Source organism: Neofelis nebulosa, chromosome 8 (assembly GCF_028018385.1).
Source record: "Neofelis nebulosa isolate mNeoNeb1 chromosome 8, mNeoNeb1.pri, whole genome shotgun sequence".
NCBI lineage: Eukaryota > Metazoa > Chordata > Mammalia > Carnivora > Felidae > Neofelis > Neofelis nebulosa.
Window position 1 is genome coordinate 13,953,108 of NC_080789.1, and position 23,649 is coordinate 13,976,756.

General features: G+C 43.2%; 1 protein-coding gene across 3 annotated transcripts in view; it reads left to right on the forward strand.

The window, feature by feature from the left end:
• The window catches only part of LARGE1 (LARGE xylosyl- and glucuronyltransferase 1), a 544,808-nt gene that overhangs the window by 294,116 nt on the left and 227,043 nt on the right, over positions 1 to 23,649 (forward strand). For all 3 annotated transcript variants that reach the window (XM_058741473.1, XM_058741472.1, XM_058741474.1), the window contains one exon: positions 20,659 to 20,830. In XM_058741473.1, the coding sequence (XP_058597456.1) occupies positions 20,659 to 20,830 (172 nt within the window). The remainder of the gene's footprint in view (positions 1 to 20,658; positions 20,831 to 23,649) is intronic.

Consider the following 23,649-nt stretch of genomic DNA (forward strand, 5'->3'; position numbering starts at 1 on the left):
CAGAGTTGTCATGCCCCTCTGCTTTCTTTTCCCTAATGCTCGCCATTGTATAATTATTTGTTAAACACCTCTCTTGTATGATTATTTGTTAAATACCCTCAATGCCCAATATTAGTTATAAGTCTGATTCTTCTAACTACAATGTGCAGTCCACTTGGATGGACCCCCTCTGTTCTTATCCTGCCTATTTCTACTGTTAGCATAGTGCTTGTGTGTAATTGACTCTAAGTAAATGTTTGAATGAAGGAGTCTTAATAAGAATGCTGAGGCTTTTCCTCCACTCAGCAGGGAGGAGTCCCAGGAACTGTTACTTCTATCAGCTGTGAATATGAAAGGAAAGAGTGATCTCTTGTGTTCAGGGTAATTGTCAACCTTTGCTCAAGGAAGAATTTCCAACCTGTAGATAAAAAATGGATTCTGTAGCAAAAGGCATTATTGTGAAATTGAGCATTTGGGAAAAGATCAAATAGGATAATGCCAGATACAAAAAATAAATTTTGGATAGTTTGAAGACTTGGAGAAGCATTAAAACTAGAAGAAAAAATATGAAAATTTTCATTCAAGGGTGAGGAAAATTTGTATATGCCAAAAAGGAATGGGGAAAAATATAGTCAAAGGAAAACTCTAGTAGATTTAATTGAAATGAAAAAAAAAAAGGAAAAATTCTGAATGTCTGTTAGCAATTGAAACAAATTTAAATGGCAAGTGATAAATTGGGAAAATGATACTTGAAACCCACATAGTGTATAACACATAGAGCTCACAAATCAATAGGAAAAATAGACCAGTGGAAAAATGGGTAGAGGATAAGAATAAAGGAATTCACAAAATAAGAAAAACAAATGGTAAGAGGGTGTATGTACTGTTATACAGCACATACGGGGTACTGCTAATGAATTGCTATGCATTCAAAGAAATAGAAAAATAAGATTTTTATATCTAAATGGGAAAGGCTTTAAAAAGATGTATTACCCACTATTGGCAAGTATCCAGTCGGACCGACTCTTGTGAAAATTTCTGTTATAAATGAACATCAGGATAGTGTTATTTTTAATAGTGGGGCAGTACTTATATGCACTATATGCAAGCTATAGGATGCAGAAATTCTCTGTCCTGAGGAAATAGAGGTGTGGAGTCCAAGGATTTCGTAATGGTATTGTTTATAGTAGCAAAAATTAGACACAACTTAAATCCCAGTAGTGGTGAAAATGTAGATTATGGTACATTTTCACAATGGGATATTTGAAACTTTTCAAAATCTCTCTTTTGATGAGATTTTTATTGGTTTAGTAACAAGGTGGAATGTTACTTGAATCAATGAAAAGGGAAAATACTTGTGGTGTATTTTAAGTTAAAAAAAAAAAGACACAAAGCTACCACCCCCCCCACCCCCCCCCCCAGTTTAAAGCCATCTGTGTGGTTATATAATTATTGAAAAAGGAAGCACACAGGGCATCATTTAATAGCTTTCCTCTGGGTACAGGGATTCTGGTTCTTTTTTGTCATTGTTGGATTATACAAAATTTATATAGTTAGCTCAGTTTTCAAAAAATTTTTTACCTTTTGAAAGAAGGGAGGGAGAGAAGGAGAAAAACAAAGAGAAAATAATGACGTCAAGCAAGTAATCAGAGGAGAAACCTTGTTCTCCAGGTGTGGTGAGCAGACGGCATGTTCAAAGGTAGGAGAGCGCACGCACACTGTGGGGTTTGTCTCATCTGCCTGTGAATCGTGGCTGTCGGCACCACCATTGCTGTGTCGCAGGTGAGAATCTGGTTGGAAGGACACCCCGGAACTTCTTGGGGCTTTGTGCATATTAGTAAGTCCACCCTCTTTGCTTCGATCATGTCTGAGATGTTCTTATGGGACAGGTGAAGAAGCATAATGGAGAAGCAGGTCACTAAGGACTTGCCTCCTGCTCTCTTGAGCAGCCCCAGTGACTCTTGGTTGCATTATTTATGTGGTCAGAGTAGAACTGGCTCATCTATTCTAGACTCACTGTTTTATACTATGACAGTTCCCAAAGAGAAGTTACAGAAGTATGGTTCCCAGTGTTTCACATGATCTCCTATCAATTAGATTGCTTTTGGTATAAGTAAAAGAACTACCCCAGTAAATATGGCTTAAGCAACCTATTCATTTTCTTACATAGCAAGAAGCCCAAAGATTGGCCATTCCGTGAGAGATGGTAGTTGTCTTGGGGGTTCTCTTGGTCTCCTGGTCACAGAGGCCATAGCAAAATCCAGGAGGCATCTCCTCTCAGGACATTGGGAAGGAAAAGGAGAGCCGCCGCTGCCTGCTCGCTCGCTCTCTCTCTCTCTCTCTCTCTCTCTCTCTCGCAAGGAAGGAATCTCAAATCTCCCAGCAGACTTCCACTCAGGTGCATTGGTCAGGATCGTCATGTGTCCATGTCATGTCTTCAGGGGAGACTGGGAAAGTGAGGGTTTCTGTGTGTCTGCATATTTGCAGCCTTTCCGCTAGAGAGCTGGAAGAGCTGTGGGTAGACAAGCAGTAGAGTCTCTCACACTTCCCTTTGCAGGTTTGTTGTGAGAAGAAAATGCATATTTAGGCAGGGATAACCCATATATGTGTGTGTGTGTGTGTGTGTGTGTGTGTGTGTGTGTGTGTGTGTGTATTCTTTCTCTACTTGCTCTGAGTTAACTAGTTTGGAGTTTATGATGAGTAACTTCATTGGGATTTCCCAAGGCACTTAGTCTGTACATGGGGAAGTTCCCAGTCCCTCCAGGATCAAGATAGACAGACTGCCAATGGTTTCCATGTTCTCAGGAGCCCAGGGAGACTGACTGGCTTGGGGAAAACCTGATGCTAACTCTAATTATTAGGTAGCTGAATTCTCAATTAAGAGGAAGCAACTCAGGTCTGTACCTTGGTATAAGTCAATGAGTAGATAAGGATTTGCTGAATGCACACTATTCCAAGAGAGTGCAGAGATAGAGCAGCTAATATCTTCTCTAGGAATTTAGTGAAAGTGAATAAAAATAGGGAGAGATGCAGTACCAATCAGTTACCAGCTAGATAGCAAGGGATGGCTTCCCAGAAGAAATGGGATTTGGAGCTGGGCCTTGGAGGCTAGTGCGATTTCCAGAAGTGAAGGGGAAAGAGAGGGGCGTTCCCATGCTGGGTACATAATTATCCAGAACATGGTTTGAGGAAGAGGGTGGAGAGAAGGCGTAAGAGCTTTTTATCTTGCTCTGTGAATTAATGACAGGCTTTCACTGCCCTAAGAAGAGAATACCTTTCCCCAAGCAGGACTCCTTTGTCTGCTTATTATCTGCTGAGTTTAGCTATAAAACTTAGTACCCTCATCTTTGTGCTTTTTCTGTCAGAAAAGAAAGAAATGCATTTCTTTTATCTGGCTGGCCTTCTGTTTTTCACTTATGAATGTCAGACCTTTTGATAGTAGAAGAAACGAATAAACTGGTTCACTAAGACTATCACCTAGGACTGCTCAGGATGCCGATAGGAGAAAAGTTTGATTGTTTTTTACCTTTTAGTCTTCAGTATCCATATAGTCACGATATCCACCATAAAGCCAACAAGTTGAATGACTACTGTATGCAAACTATCTTAGAAAACGTTTAGAGGAGTTTCTGAGGTAACATAGTGAATCTACCACAAAGGATGCTCAGATGGAGGAGATATGTGTATATATGTAAGTTACCCATGGAGTAAAGGCAGAGAGAAGTATGCTTCGTAGCAGATGAGTGTGGACCTGACTGGCCTTATATTTAGAAAATTGAACTTTGATTTTGCAGTGTGCAGAATCCATTTAGAAATCAATGACACTGATCTGTTCAGTGGGTTTGAGGACAAAAGGGGAGCTGAATGGGATGAGCATTGTCAAATTCCTTCCTGAGATTCCGTTTCCCTTAGGTAACTTAAAACAGAATGCCAACTCTTTGTGCTTCGGGGCAGTGCTAAAATGAACAATGAAGTCCAAGAGCCTGATCTTAAGGTTCTCGGGACCAGTGACCTGGTGACAGTATGGATCTTGGGGGCAGGATGTCATGATGGATGAGTGAAAAATAAACAGTAGAATTGGCTCATCTACTCCAGACTTGCTGCTGTATACTATAACAGTTCCCAGAAAGAAGGTATAGACGTGTTTTGGTTAAAAGTCTCCTCCCTAGACCGCCTTCTTCCTCTTCAGGTGACTAATATTAAAGGCAGATTGATTTTCTATAGCTTTCGTAGGGTTTGGACCTGTTGGGTATGGCAGTAGAGGGAGAGAGGGATCAAGTTCACTTCCTAGAATCCTGTAAGGAGCTGGTGGGTGTGTGGTGGTGTCACCTATATTGAAGGAAACTGACAAAGGGACACCTTTTCTCACGAAGAGCAAGAGTTCTGTCTGTCATCTAGATATCCACTTAGGGAGTATAATGTGTGTTACTGGAAGTGCTCATAATGAATGTGATTCTCCCCCCTAGATAACTGCGTAATGCAGGGTCATCAGGTACACAAGTGCATCATTCTTTAGGCAACCTGCTAAGTAAGAGGTGAGCCCCGTTGGGACACAGCTAGGTGCATCCTGGGACTGTGATGCAGCAGAAGGAATCTACTCTGCTTTGTATAGTACAAGGATGGGAGGGAACCTAACATTTGGGGCTCTGGAGTGAGAAAGCCCGGGATTAGGTAGAAGTGCTTAGGAGGATGCAAGACAGTGACAGCTGCCTAGCGCCTGGAGCTTGGAGTCCTGGGTTCTTCACGAAGTAGTGTTTAGGATGAGCCTTATCTGCCAGGTGGAGGGAGCGCCTGGGTCTGGTGGAAATGGGAATCGCTCTTGCTGGGAGAGGGGCTGCCATGGCCGCTGCCAACCAGGAGAGTCCTCCTTGAATCAGCCTCTGGGCAGTCTTGCTCGGTGAAACTTTGTGTTCTTCTATTTCTAAGCCTCATTTACTCTTCTGTCTTGTTTGTGTGGCTGTGGAAATACCGCTTCTCTTCCTTTAGCTCACGATGCTGAGGACTGAAAACCCTTGCCTTCCTCCTCTTCAGACAAAGTTCCCTAACTCTGGGTAATGCAGTAGTTTCCAGTATTTGCCTCAAAACTGAGGCAAACTTGTACTCTGGTACTAGGATGCAATCAATATTTTCCCTGTTCACCTGTATACTTTTTTCAAGTTTTCACTAGTATTTTTGAACAAGGTGCCTCAACCTTAGCACCGCTGACATTTTGGGGCAGATAATTGTTTGTTGGGGGGCTGTCCTATCTGAGGGTGTCAGGCAACATCCCTGACCTCTACCCACTAGATGCCAGTAGCTCTCTTCCAGAACCTCGGGATGTGGCAACCAAACATGACCTCAGCATTGCCAAATGCCCCATAGCGGGGCAAAATCAGCCCTAGTTGAGAACCAGTGCACTAAAACCTGACAAAATTGGAGGTGAGTCTGCTGTTTAGGCAAGCCCTGACTGTGATGCTCTTGAAGGCCATGGAGTGGAAAATTCAAGCCGCTAAGTCAGAGACGAGCCAATTAGATTTATGTCTTTTTATGCCCAGTCACGTGATATACCCACGTGTTGCCTGTTCTGGACACCTTACCTGTGGACCCCAGGGTGATGTCCATTCACCACTCTTTCCTACCTCATTTGGGACACTGAAGGGCCAGATTCTTTGTTTTCTAATGGAAATGTGGAAAGCAAGCTAGAATTATTTCTACACAAACTTAGAATTTTTCAAGTTTTCATCCCTTGTTGCACCATGTAACCAACAAAAAGGTGCACAGAGGTGTCCGAATGTGAGCTTTCTTGCTGAGGAACAAGAGACAATACTTGAGTCTCTCAGTTCCATCTGCTTACCATGATGAAGTCAAAGCATTGCCGGGGGGACCTCATAAAAGCGATTTTCCTGAAGGCCAAAAGAGATGAATTTCAACCCTGCCATTTCCTAGCTGTGCGACTTTGGACAACGCTGTTTTCAAGTCTTCGTTTCCTGTGTGCAAAGTGAGGATATGAGTTCTTGCTTAATTCACAAAGTTATTTCAAGAATCAAATGACATAAATCTGAAACTGCATTGCAAACTAGGAAATGCTATGCATGTATTATCATCATGCCCCTTATCATTTTTGAAAGATGGACGTCTTCACAAACTGCCCTGTTAAATATCCTTTTATATACTCAACTCCCTTGGCTAAAAACTCATCTAACTAGGATATTTTCATTGGATTTAACCACTCAGCTAGGCTGAATTCAAGAACCCCAGTGGGTTTTAAATCTGCTCACTACTGGCTAAATAATATGTTTGAAGAGAAAATAGCAAGCAATGATCAACATCTTATTCATGGGCATAATAGTGCTGCTGTGACTCCCCTTTCTCCTCCCCTATTATTATTAATATGGTGTTATTACCTAACGTACATTGTGTCCCAGAATGTGCTTGTCGCCTTTACATTACATATACATAATACATAAGCCCTACCCTCCAAAACCAGCCATTATAAAGAAGCAAGAGGAAATCACCAGCGGTGGCAGATGTGGTGAGGCTCTGGCATTTCAAGTTGCTCACTGTGATCAGGCCTTTATTCTACTTGTCACGTAAAGAAATATTCCTTACTTCTATATCCAGAATTGAGCAGCAGCTGTGAGTGCAGATTCTGTCAGGCACTCCGCTTGGTGCTTCCCCAGACATCATCTGGTTTTCAGTCTCCCACAAACAGTGAGCAGCTTTGTCTCTCTCTTTCAGGTGCAGAATCTGAGAGAGAAGGGAATTGACCCGATTCCCAGCGTGTGTTTTCAAACTCTGAGTACAGTGCTCGCTCATGTCTTTATTCCATGTTGCTTCCAGATCAAGAACGCTTAAATATTCCCACACCAGGGAATTAAGAGAGACAATAACAATAACAACAAATACTCTATGGGAACTGGACAGTGTGTGTGCAAACAGAAAAGAACCAAAGGTAGAGAGCTGGGCCATCATTAATTTGATTTCCCAGCTAGGCTTAGTTAGAATTGATTGGTTGGCTCACTTCCCCAATTGTTGCATGTGTACCTCGGGCTCGATTGCACCTGAGAATCACTTGATAGACTTTACAAACACAAAACAGCACCCACAAAACAATGGCAGGGCCTTTCATTGATTGCACATTAGCATCGCTTATGATCTTTATCAAACCAGAAGCAGTAGCAGCACCAGGCCTGACCGCTCGCTTTCCTGGGGCAGGCCCAGTTAGTGGGACGAGGTGGTTCTCATGTGCGGCCGGTGCCAGGCCTCGCCTCCAGCTGGTGTTCCTCAGTGGCCTAGAGAAGTTGGGCCCTCGACCGCACTGTTCACATAAAGGCTGAGCATCAGAGGCTGAGATGTTCTCTGACATTCTCGTTATGTGCTAAGGAGCAGAATTTACGAATTCATTTGAACACTCTTTGGGTCTATTTTTCAATCTTCCCTTTCTGCTTTTCATTTTGGTGTTATTGACAGTGTTCTTCTTCAAACTCTTACTGGTCACTTGCGGCCTTGTAGATGCTGGGGAGACATTTGCACTGAGAAGGTATGTGACTCCTCACAGGTTGCATTGACTGTGACTTGTGGAATGTACCTTTGTGCCGAAGGTATGTGCTCCAGGTAGTAGTTACCTTTGCCTTTTCTGACTGTACTTCCTGTTTCCAGGTACCACCAGTTTGCTCCATCCCCAAGAATTCTAGTGAGACTTTATTTATAGCTTTCCCTGCTTGACGATCATTTGAATATCTTATTTGAGTCAGTTTCCAAAATGATTAAGATTTTTGAAGCAAATCAAATCTGCTATGTAGTCCCGGCTCCTATAATTCTTTAAGATTGTGTGATTTCCTTAATGTCTACTTTAAAGGGTTATTGTGTGAGTTAAAAGAGAGTATTTATAAGTTTCTTCTAGTGTCTGTTACACAGTGAGCATTCAACAAATGCCATATTATTATCATCATAAATATAATAATACTCTTTCCTTTTTACCCATGATCTCCTAAGAAATAAGAACATTCCACATTCACTGCTCTTTCCTTCACATCTACGCGAGAGTTTGGCACACACAGTGAATGTCTACAGAAATGAGTCACTTTCAGAATTAGGTGATTTTTTTTTTTTTTTGAAGAGGGATTTAGAGCATTAGGAATTCTTTTGATCAGTAACCAAATCCCCAAGTGGAAACTACAGGCTTAATGGAATTATATTATGCCATTACCATCGTCTACAGTACTTTCTAAGGGTGACATTCATCTCCCTTCTGTATTCTTGTGTATGATAAATTCTAAATCTAGACAAGTTAGCTATCTTCAACACCTGGTTTCCTTGACAACCCTTCATATAAATAGTAAGGGCCTGTTGTGGAGGTGAATGTCAATATAACTAACCACAGTCTAAGGCTTCAAGGTCAAGGTAAAAATATTTTAAATTACAGTAAGACTCTTGGTTAATGTTTGTTAGATGTATTACAAGGGCTGAGTAAAGGCACCATCTTTTCAGGGATGACCAGTGAAGAGGGTCATTGACAAGGTTTTTGTTGGTCTTTGTCAAGGTTTTCCTTTGGATCTGTACTATACCAGGATAGTTTCACCTTCCATGCTTTACGAGAGAAGACCGTTTTTAAACCAACCAGGAATTAATTAAGTGGCAACTCTCGTTCACCCTCCTTAACCCTCTTTACCTGCTCCAGATTGCCCTCCCATGTGTTTAGAGTTCAGTTGGCCTGCAGGTTAGATCTCTGAAGCTGGGACCAGAGAATGTCACAGGAGAGAGCGTCACCTCCAAAGGATTGCAGAGCCCTCCGAAAATGAAAAACATCTCATTAATGCAGAGCAGCATGGTGCCTCATTAATTGTAGGCTCTGAGGCTGCCTCTCACAGGAAGGTTCCTTCACAGGAAGGTTCCCTGTAAGGAAGTGGTTGGAGTAGGAGAGAGGGAAGCCTGGGCAAGTGTTCTCCTAAAATCTCCAGATGAACTTGAGAACAGATAACTGTAGTGTTTTGTGATTAACCTGCCTTCTGAGTAAATTCAGGAAGAACTGCTCAGCTCAGCAGATTTGGGGCTTTGGTTTGTTTGTGTTGTTGTTCTTTAATTTTTTTTTAATGTTTATTCATTTTTGAGAGAGAGAGAGAGGAAGGGAGGGAGGGAGCACAAGTTGGGGAGGGGCAGAGACAGAGGGAGACACAGAATCTGAAGCAGGTTCCAGGCTCTGAGCTGTCAGCACAGAGCCTATCGCAGGGTTTGAACCCGCAAATTGTGAGACCATGACCTGAGCCGAAGTCAGACGCTTAACCGACTGAGCCACCCAGGCACCTCTGTTTGTGTTTTTGTACACTTTTCTGTTTTGTGGCTAGCTTGGTGTCCTGTAATCCTTTAGAGCAAAGTTTCTCAACCTTTGAAAAAAATTATTATCAGCCTTTCCCTAGGAGCTTAGTTAGATACATTTTTCCCCCTAATTGCACCTGTGAGATTTTAATAACAAGTCATGGTAATATCCAAGATTTTTTATTTTTTCTCCTCACAAAACAATTTTTGCCTTGTTATGAATGTATGCTGAAGAATAAATTTATAGTAACAGGGAAAGAAGAGGTTTTTTCCAGACACCACCCCCCCCCCCTTGCCTTTACTAGCAAAATGATTATCTCCATTTTTTAGCGCTTTGAGCAGGAATTGAGAGAGAGAGAGGTCAGGGAATGGGGTGGGTTTTTAGCTGGCTAAGCCTGGTCTCTCTAACTCCCAAATCCTGTGTTCTCTCTAGTTGACATTCTTGCTTCTAGGTCACCCATGACTTCCTGTACACATAGGCCCATACACACATTTGAAGACTGTAGAGAAGTAGGTTATGATGACACTGATGAAACACCACACCATCTAACATAGAACTAGAATAGTATCAGCAGAACCACCAGGACGTCCTCCTATTCCGTCCCCCTACCACCTGTAGCCTCCATTAACACAAACCAGTATCCTGAATACTGTAATAATGCTTTTTTGAAACGATTGTTTTTGTCTCTTCAAGCCGTCATCTGGTGTTTGAAAGGATGAGTGAATGGTCAACGCGACAGGTTCTATCCCCATCCTGAGGAGTGGCTCTCGATACTCACCACCTGTGCGCTTGTATGATTTCACGTTTTCAGAACTGTTCGTTGAGTGCCTTCTGTGTGTCAGAAACTGCGCTAAGTATACATACATAAATACATACTGTGTGCTGCTGTGCGCTGTAATAAGAATTGCAGCTTCTAAAAATATTAAGTCCAGGCTACGCAGGAGCTAATGCAGTTTTCTCCTCAGTGCATTGAAAAATCTATTAGTTAAGAAGGCAGCTATATTTCAGGAAATTAAACCACTGTAACAGTCCAGTTCACAAATCAGAACTCCCAGTGCTTTGAAATGCTTCGTTTCATAATGTAAAGTACTGAGGGATGTTCAGGCAATCCAGAAGTGCTCCAGTGACCAATGCCCTCCAAGCTTCACAAAGCTAAATACAGAGTGCTTCTTGCCAGACGTGATAGGAAGGGGTTTCATTGCCACTGATATGAGGAGGAATGTGTTTATAGATCCATGGGCACATTCCTCTTGACTCATCCTACCTTTGTCATCACTCTAGAATTAATTATGTTTATGGAAGATGGTTTCTCAGTAGACTTATGAACACTGAGCATTTCAGGTGGAAGCCAGCTAACTTACTTCAGGCTGGAGTTGTGAGGTCTGAATAATGTTCATTGACACTTGGTGTAGAAGGCTGTCACCTGAAAAGACCAACCTGGGGGCTCTTAACAAGGTTCCCTTCCAAGTTTCCATTGTGGGAAGATGTGAAATCTGTAACCCAGCTCTCCTGTTGATACTGGTTCCTTAGAATTTCACAGTAGCTGACCTAGAGTGGCTTTTATGGAAATGGGATTTCTACTTTTAAAAAGGACAGGCAGGAAACCTTCTAGGCTCCACAGTCATAAACTGCCCACGAGGTATAGGGTTATCTAAAGAACTCCTGACCTTCCATCAGCTCTTTTTTGTATTAATCTTTGAGAAAGGTCTTCTCTCCCTGTACATACAACTGTATCAAGTTCAGGTGGTACCCTTAAGTTTTGGGCTATCTTATGTCATGTTTCTGAACAGTTAGCTGATTGGTGATCCAATGTAAATGATTCAACCAACGAGTCCTTGAGAAATACAGTGCTTACTATGTCTCCTTAGTGGTTCTTAGGGTATAGTCTGGGGACACCTGTTTCAGGACCACACAGGGCTCTGGTTTAAGAATACAGATTTTTTAAAAATTTTAAGTTTTTATTTAAATTCAAGTTAACATACAGTGTAATATTAGTTTCAGGTATGCAATATAGTGATTCAACACTTCCATACAATACCTGGTGCTCATCACAACAAGGGCACTCTGTAATTTTCATCACTTATTTAACCCTTGGCCCCACCCACCTCCCCCCTGGTAACCATGAGTTTATTTCTAAAGTTAAGAGTCTGTTTTTTGTATTGCCGGGGGTGGGAAAATCAAAAACAGATTTCTGGACCCTACCCTGGACCTGATGAATCCTCACCACCTCTGGGTGTGATTCTGGGAATCTGCATTTTCTTTTCTTTTCTTTTTTTTTTTTTTTTTAAAGTTTGTTTATTTTGAGGGAGAGAGAGAGAGAGCGCGCACACATGAGCAGGGGAGGGGCAGAGAGAGAGAGAGAGAGAGAGAGAGAGAGAGAGAGAGAGAATCCCAAGCACATTCCATGCTGTCATCATGGAGCCTGACGCAGAGCTCAAACTCACAAACTGTGAGATCATGACCTGAGCCGAAACCAAGAGTCGGGTGCTTAACTGATGGAGCCACCCAGGTGCCGCTGGGAATCTGCATTGTCTGTAGGCATCCTCCAAGGTTCTGATGCCTCTGAGCTGTCTTCTGTTAATCTTTTCCCTATGCAAGTTGTTAGAGTTTATTCTAAGAATACAGTTGAGATTATGTCTCTTTGCTAGTGAAAACCCTTTTGTTTCTTCCCACCATCTTTAGGACCTTGTCCAGTGTTCTTTGGCAGGGCATACAGTATTCTTCAGCATTCCACCCTTTCCTCATCTCCATGTTCTTCTTCATCACTTCCAGCTCCAAGCTTTTCCTGGGTGTATCAGACTATCACACACACATGCACGCACAGTTGTTTACTTGTATCTCTGTGCCTTCACTGATGATAATATCTCCACTATCCTGCTTTTCTCTCACTATCTGAGAAACTCAATTTTCAACACATTTTTTAAGACCAATTTAAGGCTCATCTCTTCCAAACATCTCTAACTGGCTACCCTTCCCTCCCCACCTCTCTCTCCCTTTTAATTGTACTTCTACTAGACTGCTCTTATACATACACTTGGAGTTCATCATAATCCAGTTGATAACCATATTCTAGAATTACAGATGTGGTAACTAGTTTCTAAGATGTCCCCCAATAATCCCTGTCCACTAGTATTCACACCCTTGTCTGTTCTCTAACCACGTTGCCAATAACCAATAAGTTAACCAATAAGACATTGCAGAAATGACACCAGGCCACTTTTTTTTTTAAGTGTGTTTATTTTTTGAGAAAGAGAGCACAGCGGGGGAGGGACAGAGAGAAGGAGAGAATCCAAAGCAGGCTCTGCACCATCAGTGCATAACCCAGTGCGGGGCTTGAACTCACGAACAGTGATCAAGAGTCAGACGCTTAGCTGACGGAGCCACCCAGGCACCCCAACACTGTGTCACTTCTGAGCCAAGCCATAAAAGACACCCTAGGTTCTCTCTTGATGACTTACTCTGGAAGAAGCCGCCTCCATGTTGTAAAGACATTCAAGCTCCCCTATCAGGTGGTGCATGTGGCGAGGAGCTGAGGTTTCCTATGAACAGCCAGCGTCACCTGCCGTGCATGTAGGAGTGAGCCATTTTAGAAACAGATCCCAAGCATTCAGATGTCTGCAGGCTCAACTGACACCTTGACCGCAACCTGAAGAGAAATCCTGAGCTAGAACCACCCAGCTAATGTGCTCTCAAATCCCTGACGCTGAAACTGGGTGAAATAATAAATATTTCTGTTTTAAGCTACTATGTTTTGAGGTATCTTGTTATGGATAATGAATATCTAGTAGACCATGGACTCCTTGAGAGCATCAGCTATGTTTTATTCATCATGGACTCTGGTCCCTAGCCTCTCCTCAGTACCTGGCCCACATTAAGTTTTCTAGAAACGCTTATTTAAATGATCACAACTGAACTAAAGTGGATTTTTTTTTTTTTTTTTTTTGCTGGAAAGCGTAAATATAACTGCAGATGACTTTATCTCGTAGACATGAATCTCCTCTTTTCTGTTGCTTTAAATATCTTTGATAATATTAACAATGAACAACAATAGCCAATACTTCTATATAGCACCAGCATTCTCACAGTCCTATAGAGTATGAGCTGTAAGAATACCCATTTTACAGATGAGAAAAGTGAGATACATGGAGGTTTAATCACTTGCCTGATGTGACACAGCTAGTGAGGGATAGAGCCAGGATTCAAACCCAGGCAGTCAGGCTCCAGAGTGCACACAGTTAGTCAGTTTAAAAGCCTTTTAAATTTTTTTTAATGTTTTTGAGAAATTTTTGAGAAAGATATAGAGCGTGAGTGGGGGAGGGGCAGAGAGAGAGAGGGAGACACAGATTCTGAAGCAGGCTCCAGGCTCTGAGCTGTCAGCACAGAGCCCGACGCGGGGCTCAAACTCATGAACTGTGAGATCATGACCTGAGCTGAATTCGGAAGCCCAACCCGACTGAGCCACTCAGGCACCCCTTAAAATCTTGCATTTTAAATATTGAACGCTTACCATGGGGCAAGCACTGGGCCAGATACCTTAGTTCCCCTGCCTTATTTAATACTTTCCCAAACCTCATGTGATCTATGTCATGTTCTCTATTTTATGGGTGACAAGGTACAGGCTTAGAGAGATGAGCTTGCTGGTCTAGAGGCCATGGAGCTGGACTGGGAATGTGGCCAACCAGACGCCTGAGCTTGTGCATGTTCCGTCGCCCTCCACTGTGGTGTCTCCCAGAGCCCTGCCCCATCTGCGATCCTCACCCTCCTTTCTCAACAATTATGTTCTGAACATACAGGTTGGTTGCCAAGACGACCACTCAGAAACAACATGAAAGGCAAATGACTTTTCGAACATTCTGCGGGTAGGAAGACTTCTTTTTTAATTTTTAAAAAGGCGTCAAGGTGATTTGTAATCCACAGGAAAATGTTGATATGGGTGAGAAATCTATTCTGAGCAATAAATATTTCCAGGATGATGGGGGAAAGCTTAGAGACTATAAATAAAATAACTCCCTAGGAAGAGAGCATGATGTGCTACTATAATCCCTATTATACAGATGAGACAATTCAGGCCCAGAGAAACGTGGCAGCCAGGAATACCCAACCCCAAACCCTTCGCACCAAATTGGCATGAAAAGCTGCTTCTCTGTTTGTCTGGATGGAGACAGGCTCGGTTATGACAATACAGGATCCCACAGGGGTAAAAAGCACTCCTGGGACCAGGGGCAGGGGGCGGGGGAGGAGAGAAACATTCATCGTTTCAGAGTGGAATGTCTCAGGCTGGGGGCTGAGAGACTGGATAGGAAGGACTCAGGCACTGGGATGGTAACCCTCCACCCACTCACGGTGGGGGGTGGCTAACTGAAAGCTTACACAGAAGGCTCTTAACGTAATGCCTGACCCACAGGAAGCACTCAGGAAATGCTAGATGGTGTTTTCTATTGTTCTTATCATTGGGGCATCCCCAGTGCCTCCTGAAACTCAGAGTCTTCAGGAAGAAATTCGCATCATTCCCTGATAAAACCAACCTCTCTTCCTGTCTTTCCCTTGTCTGTCAGAGATAAGGAGCCTGGCATCACATCAAGACATCGCTTCCCTTCACACCCTGTGCTTCCGTGTTCCTGTTACTACCCTGGTCAGGTTTTCTGAGTAACTTCTCTGAGGATCACCCAGCATCAGATGAACCTTAAAATCACCTGTAGCACTTCATAGAAACTCCCCTTGGGATCTGTCTGACAAGGAGCTGGCAGTTTGGGGAAGGTGAATGTTCCCTGGAGAGCATCCCCCACCCCCTCCTCTGCATAGAAATCCTGAAAACCTGGGATTGCTAATGCTCCTTGATGTGTGCATTAGGTAGTATTCTTGAGCACAATTGCATTTTTGCTAATTAAATCTTAGAACATGTCGCTTAGAATTATTAACAGCCATTACAAGGATAATTGTCCATTAAAATAAACCTAACTTTCATTTTTATTATTGTTTTAATTACATAAACCCTTCGGTGTGTTTATAATGATGAACATGCTAGGTTCTTGCTCCGTGACACATTGCCATCTTCTAGGATGCTCTGAGGTCAGTCTGCCTGGGGTGCCCCCAGGTCTCTGCAGTGTGCCTCTGAGGACGGTCTTCTCTCTGCTGACCCCATGACTTAATGTCCCTGATTGGACTGAAGTTTATTGCAGGATGGGAGTGAGATTTGATAGCAGCAGGGGTTACACCAAGAGACTGTCCCAAAGGTTTCACAGGTGACCACTTCACCCAATTTGGTGGATAAGTAGGTTTTTCCTCCTAAAACCAAGGGTATCCTGTCCGGTTTGGAGATCTACCAGCAGAGGCTTTGAGTTCCCAAAGAGATCTCAATTTAGGATTTTGTTAATAATCTATATAGGACTATAGGGAAAGGTGATGAGTGACCTTTTCCTCTGATAAAGCCATTTTCATTCCTGACTTCCCTTTACTGTTAAAGGTAGCCTCATTCCTTGCTTTTATCAAGCTCGACATCCTGAATCATCTGAGCCTCCACTGTGCTGACAGACCTCCCCTGGGAGAAGGGGTCTTTGCAGAGGCTGGCTGGGTGCCCAGCACCAGGCCAGGTGCTTTGCCTTTCTCCCAGTGGTGTTGTAAAGAGAGCGTTCCAAGCCCCCATTTTGCAGATGAGAAAAGCCTCACAGAGCTGAAATGATGGGATGGCGCTAAATCCCAGGCTTTCGGGCTCAGCAAGCCGTGCCTCTTCCGTTGCACTGTTCTGACCCTGGACTTGAGCAATTAGGGCTATTTTTGCCGCTGGTTGCAGAAAACGTCAAAGGTAGGATTTAAACTCGGCAGTCATGCACGTCCATCAAACATTTTTTTTGAGTAATGACTGTGTTGTTACCACAGCAAAAATGACATCGTCCCTGCTTCGGGGAGTTCCAGCCCAGAGCTGGTGAGAGACATGGAAAATTAGACACAGCATGAGAGTGTGCCGTGCTGGAGGGAAGCGGCTTGCTCCAGGAGCCCATGCCCAGCCTGGGGCCCCAGGGAGGTGGCGACTGGGGGGTGCCTTCTAAGCTGAGGCTTGAAGGAAGAACAGGATTAGACTAAGGTGGGGGTGAGGGGGCATGTTATATTCTACTTCTAAGAGAGAACACCATTTATAATAAATGTATCTGCTTCTTACCACACATTCTTTCCCCCTGTAGATTCCTCAGTTTTCTTTCTGAGGTTTTCTTTCTGAATACAAACTCATCCGAATGCTTCCTTTACCTCTAATTGAACACTCTGACTTAATTGATTATGTATTAAGTCGGGGACTTGGGGCGACATTCCGGCCTGGGCTCATGTTGAGATTAATTTATTCCTGTCTCTCTACCGTTCTGTGATGCATCTGAGTGCCTCACGTGTGTGTTAAAAATAAAGCCGAGAGTCGGGGCAATCTAATTAGATGGCTCAGCCCAACGCTCTGGTGTTCAGTCTTCACCAAGCTCTCCGGCTTTGATGGTAACCAAAATAGATGAATAAGTTAATCAAAGGTCTGATTAAATAGCACAGCTCTGCCGCGTGGACCTATGATTGCCAAGCTTCAGTTCAGGAAGGTTCTCAGGGGAGAGAAGAAGCTGAGCTGAGTTCCAGAGGCCAGGGCTTTCATGAGGAAGAGTTGTTTAAAGTCCACTGGAGGCACTTACTTGAGGAGCCCCCAGCCCTACAATCTAAGCTGATGGCTACTCAGGGTGCTCACTTCAAAGGAAGGATAACGTGGCTTGGGGAAGGAACGCATGCCTTCCCCTGGCGGCTTCTAACTATAGCTTTGCATCCTGCTCACTGTGGGATTGTGGGCAAATCGCTCACCTTCCTGTGCCATTTGCCCATCTGTCCACCTGCCCATCCTTCTGTCCGTCCTTCCATTTGCCCACTCACCTCCCATCATGGATAGCATTTTGCATCTGTCATGTAGAAGGCATTGCCTTTTGGTCTTGGCCATCATTCGTTTAATGACTGCTGGACGTATCAGGCAGTCTCTCCAGATGCTCTCTGGCCCTTCTCCACTCTGCTTTGTGCCCCGCGACGCTGCTACATAGGGCCATGCCTCTGAGCTCCCTTTCCCTCTGGCTTCCATTTGGGTTTGTGCAGAGGGGCGCCCTCACAGGAGATTGGTGGGTAGGAGGGGAGAGAAGCCAAGTGACATGTGTCTCCCTGCTCTGTCCTGTGAGATTGCCACAGGCTGGCCGCATCTCTCTACTGAAGTTCACGGCTCCTTCCTGGTGGCTTATGTGTATGGCCGCCCTGTCTAGACTCCAGCAGCCACTGGTACCAGCCCTTTGGGCCTTGGGTGGTCACGACCCTCCACTCTTTGTGTTCTCGGGTGCCACATGGTGCCTCACAACTGGCCCTAAATTATGCACGCGCTTTGTAGATAGTTCTTTTATTACCTGCTTTCCTCAGATTACCCAGTTGGAGTGTGCCATTTCCACCCACACCTTGATATAGTGCAGTAAGCAGGCCAAGTAACTGCCTCTTTTAAGTGACAGAAGCTCAGAAAGGCTGAGCAAACTTGTCCAAGGTGACATGGTGATTAAGGGACACCAGAATCTGAATCCAGGTGTGCCCGACTCCAGAACTCTGGATCCCCAACCCCCTTTTTGGTATGGAGCAAAGAGGCATGGCTGTCTAAATCCTGGACATGATGAGAGAGATCAGGAGGAAGGGTGGGAGCTTCTATGAGCTGAGGGTCTTTTGTGTACGGAACACTCACCCCGTCTGATCTCTAATTTTTCCGTGAACATGTGATGTAGGCACTGCCTCCATTTTACAGGTAGAGGAGCTGAGGCTTAGGTCAACCCCTTGTATGGGACAGGGGTTCACATTTTGCCTTCTGTCTCTGCTTTCCCTCCTCTCTGCTGCCTGGGAACACAGTGTTGGGGGCGACAGAGTTCAAGGTTCTTTTCCTGATGCCGACACGTGGTGAACAGTTTCGTCCATCAGTTTATGTGTTTTTTTTTTTTTTTTTTTTTAAATTGCACATGTATGCGAAGGACCATTGTAAAACTGATAAGGAGTAGCTGACATGGTATTTTCAAGTACATTGAAGATGAATGCAGAATCCGGAGGGGGTTTCAGAGATGGCCTGGACTGTGTGAGTTACCACAGGGCTCCTTTTTCATAGCTTTCCCAAGGCAGCCTCTGTGTCCCTGTTTTCTTACCATTACTAGATGTGGGCATGTTTAAAAAGAATGCAGGGCTTAGGTTTTCTTTACAACGGTAGCGGTTGCTCATTTTAAAAAGTTGAGAAGTTTTTAAAAGTGTAGGGGTGCTTGGGTGGCCCAGTCAGTTAAGCGTCCACTTTGGCTCAAGTCACGATCTCCCAGTTCATGAGTTTGAACCCCACGTTGGACTCTGTGCTGACAGCTCAGAGCCTGGAGCCTGCTTCAGATTCTGTGTCTCCTTCTCTCTCTCTCTGTCCTTCCCCTGCTCATGCTCTGTCTCTTGCTCTCTAAAAAATAATTAAACCTTAAAAAAAAAAAGTGTAGTTAAATATATGTGTATGTGTGTGTATAATATACATATCTTTTTATCTAGAGAGGGACCCGTCATCCCAAAATGACCACTATTATAATTCAGTGCCGTGCTTCTATTTTTTCTTTCTCTGCGTAAATTTGGGTGTTTTCGTGTTGATTATACATAGTGGTTATTAAGCAAAAACAATTTTAAAACTTACTTTTTTTCTTTTAACATCATATGCAAGTTTTTCTTCTCAGTATATCTTTTTTTTTTTTTTTTAATTTTTTTTTTCAACGTTTTTTATTTATTTTTGGGACAGAGAGAGACAGAGCATGAACGGGAGAGGGGCAGAGAGAGAGGGAGACACAGAATCGGAAACAGGCTCCAGGCTCCGAGCCATCGGCCCAGAGCCTGACGCGGGCCTCGAACTCACGGACCGCGAGATCGTGACCTGGCTGAAGTCGGACGCTTAACCGACTGCGCCACCCAGGCGCCCCTCTTCTCAGTATATCTTAATCTACATTGCTCATAGCCATTGAATAGTATGCTAGCAAGCTAAAAAAAAAAAAGGCATGTTTTCATTAACTGTCCAGTTTAGGGGTATTTGGATTGTTTCTGTTTATTTTATAACATGGTGATGAACATCTTTGGGAACAAAACTGGTTTCTTGCTTTTAAATATGACTTTTTTTAAGAACAGTGTCCTCAGAATGTCCCTAAAGGGCAAAAGGGAAGGGTATGTTTTGGAATCTTAATAAGGTGGCCTCATTTTCCACTAAAGAATTCCATTATAAGTGTTAACTTTTTTTTTTTAAGTTTATTTATTTATTTTGAGAGAAACAGAGACAGCACGAGCAGGGGGATGGCAGAGGGAGGAAGAGAGAGAGAATCTCAAGCAGGCTCTACACTGCCAGCACAGAGCCTGGTGTGGGGCTTGAACTCATGAAACTGTGAGATCATGGCCCGAGCCAAAACCAAGAGTCAGACGCTTAACTGACTGAGCCACCCAGGGCCCCCCAAGTGTTAACTTCATGAAAAATAAGTGTGTTTTTGCCTTAGTGGAGATTCCCCATGGCAGCTAGAATGGGGACCCCACCCATAGTTACATTCATATATGTCCTGTACCTGTGCAAACTTTCAGCACACTGGTGTTCTGTATTATTTTTCGCCTTGCCTTTGTGTCCCAAGTGGTACTGAGATGTGTGAGTTGCTGACAGAGTTACCGACCTTTGGGACGTTGGTTGTCCTGTTATATCATGTGAGGATTTCAGTGGTGGCTCTCCATTGGTGGTTCATTACCGTCTATGGGTGTGTATCCTCTTACTCCCCAGTGAAGAGTGCTGCATGGGTCATGACCAAGTCCTTCTCATGTGTTTGAGAAACAGGAAAGGAGCAACACTCATTGGTTTAATTACAGCTCTAAAAAATAGATAAGCAGAAGCTTTGACAATGCCACTGAAGTAGCAGTCTTTAATGACAAGCAGAATATGATTTAAAGAAATATTTCTACCTAGGAACAATTAAGTATTATTTGTGAAAATGAGGGTATGATCCAATTTTTATATTTTTATTCTTTTGCACATATTCTTATTTTCCCCAGTGAGCCTATATACTCTCTATAATAAAGGTTTTATTTAAAAAAATTTGAGCCTAGCATTTGAAATAATATTTATTTAATAAATATTGCTTTTCCTCTCCCTTGATTCAGATGCATTTTCTTCCAAAAAACGTCACATGCCAAACTGTACATCACATAAACGTATCTTTAAGGAAATACTCATTTACTCAGCAAATTTTTATTGAATACTTTTTATGTACCAGGCACTATTTATAATGTTTATGCAAAAAATGAATGTAATGATTCTTTTTGTTTTTCTTTTTTCTGCTCCTTCTCTTCCCTGCCTGGTGTAGTCTGAAGTTTCCTGGATCCCCAACAAACACTACTCTGGCATTTATGGTCTAATGAAGCTCGTCCTGACCAAGACTCTCCCTGCCAACCTGGAGAGGGTCATTGTCCTTGACACGGATATCACCTTTGCCACTGACATTGCAGAATTGTGGGCCGTGTTCCACAAGTTCAAAGGTAATTGTACCCCATGTTCCCTGGTATCTTTAAAGGTCTCGCCATGCCAAGAAGAGGGATTGTATTTTTTTTTTTTTAATGTGAGGCCTACACTTAACGGGTCCATACTAATGGACAAGGAATTACAAAATCTAGTTAAGTATCAACTCTACTGGCATTTGAAACATGTTTGAATCAAACTGGCATATGTTTGCATTTCTTTAGTAAATAAAGAGGTAAGGTTTATGTTCATAGGAAGAACCCAATTTAGGATGCATTGTAAGAGAGAAACGTCAAATGCATATATTTTGTATGCGGATAATTGAGTGTTGACTTAACTGTGTAGAGACATACATTTATCAGTGTTTTGTTTTGTTTTTTTTTTTTAAATCAAATGATGTTTTGATTGCGAAGAAGGCCTGTGAGGTGGTAGAGATGGGTAGTGATTAGAGTGTTGGAAAATGTTCTTATGGCTTTTGCTTTCATTAATGTTGTGGTTGATCATTTTTAGGAAGTGTATAAGTTTGGCTTTTTATGACATTCCCTCTCATCCAGTTAGTTTTTTCTTAGCTATTGTGGCTCTTGTCACTGCCTCAAGGTATATGAGATTATGTGGTGGGGAATTGTGAGCCCAGTAGGTGTACTTGACTCTGGTGTGGATGCATGGGAGAAGTGACAGGTTAGCACAAATCTCGGGCTTTAATTCTAATCCCCCCTCCAGATGTCTTTCTTAAAATTGCATTATCTTACAAATTCTTCTCTGTATTAGACAAATGCAGTGGGAGATAAATTTGGGAGTGAGAGGTTTTTTTTTTCCTTTTTATTTCTTAGTTTTCTTTTTAAAATTGCATTCTGGCTTCTGTGTTTAAAATCCCTCCTGCTACTTCTCTGTAGCTTCTTATCCTATGAAGGTGAGCTACTACTCAGTGATTTTTAAATCACAGCCGTTTCCTAAATCTCAGGGTATTCCAGTTGGTCTCATGGACAGAAGAGTAAATTCCTCACCTACTCTGGTCTTGGCCTGCTTCTTTCTGCGGGTCTCTTAGCTCTAGGCTAATTGAAAAAAAAGTCCTCAGCATCTCATGGGGGAGACACTCTGACCCTCAGACTCTTTCCCTTGTTAAGATCGAAACATACTTTCCTTACCCATGTCAGTAATGACACTAATAGAGACATCATGTGGCTCAGCTCTGGTCTCTTCTTCATGGAATGTTGGGGGTCTGGTTTTTCATGTCACAAACAAAGAAACTGAGGCTTGAGGGCATGCAGGATTCAGCCCAGAGTCGAGACCAGAATGTGTATGTGTGTTGGCTTCTGTGCACACCTCTTTTCGAGTTCCCTATTACTTCTCTTTGTTTTTCTGATTACATTGAACTCCTTGAGGACAATTTTCAAAAAATAATTCTAAGATATTCCTACTTTTATGCCAATGTCTAGTATTCAGTGATGTGTTTATTCAGCAGGCATTTATTGCATCCCTACTGGGTGTCCCTGGTATGCTGGGCTCTGGAGACTTCTTCTGAAGGGGATTGGAGAAGGCAGCTGGGAGGGCTTCACAGAGGAGGTGGTCATCATGCTCTCACTTGCCAGAGAGAAGTGGGTCTGTGTGGTGGATGCCGACATTCCCCTTTGGGAGTAAAGGATGTATTAACTCCAGCTGCTGGGATCACTGCCCGCATGTGGCCCTCAGCTACCAGCCCCTTGAAGAGCCACATGCCTGGGGCCACGTCCCCTTCCTGGAGAATGTGGAGTCTTGCAGAGCCAGCTCTAACACTCCCTGGAGAACCCCTCGCAGCTGGTTTTCTCCCTCTGCCCAGTCGTCTTACCTTTTCTTTTCAGATGCTCTTCCCAAGACCCGCTCCCTAAATTAACCTCCTGCATGCTAACTTCTGTATCAGAGTCTGCTTCCCCAGAAACTCACCCTGAAATATGCATTTAAAGCTATAAGTCTCCCTTGGAGAAATGTAACTCAGCAAAATCACTAGAACAGGTGGTCACTAATTGTAGCATTGTAGCTAGGAAATACCATTTATTCTGTCCCAGCTAGGACCTGCCATAGTGCTGGTGGGGTTTTGAAGCCAATAACAACAATAGCATCATTGTGGTTTTAAGTCCCTCGATATCATCTGTGAACGAAAGGCTCCCAAGGTGCTTGTGGCCCAAGGATTTGGGTCCTGGGGTAGAGCAGAGTATATGAGCCAAGGTCAGGACAGGGACCCGGGGGTGGCAGGAGTCAGGGGGGAGTGTGCACTTGAATGCAAGGAGCTGAGTTAATGGGCTATATTTTATTTGTTCATTCTTTCATTGGTTTATTTCTAGCATTTGTTAGGCCCCTGCCGTGCAGAGGAATATATTAGATGCTGTTGTTACCTAAAACGGTCGAGAACACAGCCCCTGCCTTCAAGGAGCTCACAAACAAGGCAGGCTGCATTGTATTTTTATCTATCACCAACAAAGGAATATAAAAACATCTGAGGTTTTCCCATGCCCACTCTAACTTTTCTGGGATAATACGGAGGTGAAAAGAAAATAAGCAAGCTCTTCTCTTCTCCATATGGCACTCTTTTCTACAGCTTTTTTTGTTGTTGTTGCTTAATTATTTTTTTCTAAACTGGAACGATTAGTAGCCAGAACATGGAATAGGAAGAAAACCCCATAGGACAAACTCATGAATGTAGGAAGTTCTGATCCCAAAGGGAGAGTTCCCCTCTCCTGAGGCAATTGCATTTGGCGTTCTTCACCATAAACATTTTGAGTGACATGGATGTAGTTTGGCCTTGTTAATTTTTCTCTGTTTCACAACGGCTAGTTATCTGGGGCTCTTGTGTTCAGATCACATA